The sequence below is a fragment of the Vicia villosa genome, linkage group LG3 (assembly GCF_029867415.1).
Source record: "Vicia villosa cultivar HV-30 ecotype Madison, WI linkage group LG3, Vvil1.0, whole genome shotgun sequence".
Taxonomy (NCBI): Eukaryota; Viridiplantae; Streptophyta; class Magnoliopsida; order Fabales; family Fabaceae; genus Vicia; species Vicia villosa.
The window spans coordinates 21,027,815-21,031,429 of NC_081182.1; the positions used below are offsets into that span (position 1 = coordinate 21,027,815).

The 3,615-nt window shown below is 36.0% G+C and overlaps 1 protein-coding gene across 1 annotated transcript; it reads right to left on the bottom strand.

Moving 5' to 3' along the window:
* Positions 1-209: 209 nt before the first annotated feature.
* Positions 210-3,615, bottom strand: LOC131660591 (probable galacturonosyltransferase 3). The gene is made up of 9 exons (XM_058929850.1): positions 3,423-3,615; positions 3,293-3,330; positions 3,179-3,209; positions 3,050-3,097; positions 2,836-2,973; positions 2,604-2,741; positions 2,145-2,479; positions 1,107-2,052; positions 210-860 (listed from the first exon to the last, which is right to left on the bottom strand). Exons 1-9 carry the CDS (start codon positions 3,456-3,458, stop codon positions 585-587), a joined length of 1,986 nt encoding a protein of 661 aa, XP_058785833.1. The 5' UTR covers positions 3,459-3,615; the 3' UTR covers positions 210-584.

The following is a 3,615-nucleotide window of genomic DNA, read 5'->3' on the forward strand; positions in this document are numbered from 1 at the left end:
TATGAGTAAGCATCAGACTATGCCGTACAGACAAACACTCAGCGTTTTCCCAGGAATTATTGAAAATAATAACAGGTCACTAGCAATTAGTGTAATATTAACTAGTCTAAATGGAAACTATCTGCACAAACATGAATATACCATAGAATGAATGGCAATTTGTTTAATTGCTACAAAAATGATAAATAGTGATGTCAACAATCCAGAAGTGCAATATGATAAAGGACATAAACCAATCAAATATAAAAGCAGCGAGACATAGATCAAAATTGATTTGCTACAAACCTGTCATGGTGCTTGAATTACCGTTTGCAAACCAGTCTGAATGAGGGGGGAAATTGAACTAGTGTGTATTAAGGTTTAAGATAGATAGTTTTGAGAGATAAGTGGAATAATTAGGGAAAGAATAATGGACTACTTTTTCTTTTTTAATTTTAAAAGAATAAAAGACTATTCTTTTTCGTTAAATGGCTTTATCCATAGCGGACCATGTGCTGTAATCATACACCCTATATACTACATGCGCTACCATCCTCAAAAGGTACAATATGCTAATGGAGGAAACTTATGGACACAAATATTCACTATTCACTGAGGTTGCAAACTTGAAGATATGGATTGTCAAACATAACATATTTGGACCAAAACGATTTATACTTGGAAACAGCAAGATTTAACCATGGCTTGTAGTTTCCGTTATAGTGAACGACAGCGGCATTCTCTATCTCCGTTAAGTTCAGAGCCGGATCATAGCCAAGTCCCAAAACATGCCAACCCCGATCTAGCGGATAGGTCAGTTTATAAAAGGTGATTAAGCCTGGGGGTAAGGTTCCAAGCTTCCAGAGGGTTCTATCCTCATTCTGCAGAGAAGAAAAACAATCAATATACTTCTGATAAGAAGAAATTACTATCTACAAGCAAAAAACAGTTACACATGGCTTTATGGTTATTGACTTTGATGCCTGAAAATTAAGGGCATGATATACACATAGGAATCTTCAAGCAAACAATTCCTTACATGATATTTAGAAATGGTTTAAAATAAGGCAAATAATTAGGTATATTTTGACAAATCTAACGGGAGGAATAAGATTTGTGAATTTTACCAAATCTTGCCACCGATGATAGATTCCGGTGATGTTTCGTTTCTTCCACTCCTTCAAGTCAAAGACATTCATGCCAAATGCCCAACCACATGCATCAGGACTGAAGTTATTGGAGATCAGTGGATTACTAAAATTTAGGTATTTATCAAACCTATGGAAGCTCTCCTTGCATGTCTCTACTGCACCGATCACCATACCTTTCAAATCAATTGACCAAAGAGGTGTCAAATCTTTCTGCACGACAATGTCATCATCCAAGAATAGAATTTTGTCCAATTTTGGATAAACTTCAGGAAGGTAGAACCTTAAGTGATTCAGCATTGACAAATATTTGGGATTTCTATATTTTAGATTGTCAGAACCAGCAGAGAGAGAGGAAGGATGATTGGCTTTAAAGTAATACTCCTTGATTCTTGCTGATTCAAGTTGACGTAAAACAGAACAATACGAGGAATTCAGCCACTTGAAATCATCAATATTCTGAACTTCAATGGTTGCTTTAGAAGGAGGGTTGATGAGAAACCACATTCTCATTGATGGAAAATTCAATTTGTCAGTTACTATATGGAATACATGCTTCTCAGGGTCGTTTGCATTCTGCACAGTAGAGTTAACAACCACAGATGCAGCCAGTACATTATCAGAAAAGATAGCATAGTGGTAAAGAGATGGGTCATCAATCTTTTCCTCGCCAAGATTTCCTTTCTTATGATATCCCTGTAGGTAATAATCAGCTGCAAGTTGCAGGGGAAGACAATGCAATGGCCTAGGCACTGTTTTTGCAGCTAGCTGGATCAGGGACGCACTTCTTTTCTTCTGCATATTCACTCTATTTTCGGTTGATTGAAGCATCGCCCTTAACTTCCTTGCCACTAAAATGCAGTCATAAAGCCGGTCCTTTGCTACAGAAAGAACGTGACCCATAGCTTTTGCCCAATCAAGTGCTCTAGCAAAGGCAATAAGGTAGAAACTTTATCATATGTAAATTGAAACAAACTAATTAGTCTAAGAAACAAGACAAAGTCTATAACAAAATACCCAGTCTGAAGCTCAGCATCAGAATTTGCTTCTCCAATAGCTAGTTTACTATCTCTGGAGTGTTTGACAAGAGCATTGTAAAGAGCAGTTTTGTTCTTAGACTTTGCAATATTGGAATAAGCTTTGGCCATTATTATTTGGTCTCGCATGAGTTTAAGAGTGGAATCAGAATTCGGGTTTTCATATTCTTTCCTCCATATACTATACTTTCCCTTGATAGTGGTATCAAATTCTTTGGAGCGTTCAATTGCTTCTGATACAATGCGATTGTCATTTTCTTTGTTTTGCTGACTAAGTTCAGCAGCACGAGCTTTTCTTCTTTCCAGCCGCATCATCTAAGGGATAGTAAACTATTTAAAATAAATAAAAAACCCAATCTAACAGGGACAAAAGAAAATGGAATAAAACTCTTTCTCAATCCCCTATCATTTGTTCCGAATGACAAAGTTGGATTATTACCCGACGCTTTATCTTCACCGGAGTCATTGGTAAGGAATGTGGAATCTGACCAAAGCCTTCTTCAGGATCATGTTCATCTTCTGAGTGCTTGAGATTGTCTTCAAATCTTGAATCAGTTCGCAATGACTCAATTCCTCCCTGTAATCATATCAGATTGTAATTATTACCATATATTCAAGGATCATCAACAACAATAAAATACAAAAGCCAATTCAATTTGAAATTAAAGTACCTGGGAGTAATTTTGTTGTTCAGTGTTAGCATTACTAGGGTTTTCCCAAACCCAAGAATCCGATAAGTCCCTCATTTTCAACCTAGCCAACCGAATATGACCGGAAGCATCGCTATACGTTGCAATTATATCAATATCCTACACAAAATCACTACTATTTCACAACGATACGATCATCATCATAAATAATCAAATAAATAACATCACATAATACCTTTTCATCGCCATAATTTCGGTTTCTAGATGAAGTAACATCAAATTCCTACTTACAAAAAACATGAAGATACAAATTAGTTTAAGAGTTGAAGTAAAAACTAATCAAGTAAGATGAAATGAAACGCACCTTGGTGCGATGACATTGGTCACAGGATCCTCTGTATAGAGAAATAGATAAAGTTAGTAACGTCTTATATGAATAAATTATTAGAAAAGCGAAGAGAATTGAATAGTTAGTTACGTGATTGTGGAATCTGCAACGTGATGAAGAAACAAAACCTGGAAATGAAATGGAAATGTAAGGGGAAAGCATAAACCCTAGAAATCGAAGGGGAAAGGAATTGGAGAGAATTGAAATGAGAAGGAATTACCGAGAAGATGAAGAAGAAGAATTTAAGAAGTTCCATGCGAGTGAGTTGAAATTGAATCTTACTATGTTATTAGTATTACATCACTGTGTTCATCTACTTGGGTTTAGATCGGATCATCATTGTTTTGTTACTTGTGTTCCCATTTCTTTATTTCTAGTTTCATAACTTTCTTCATCGTGCTTGCTTACCCCAA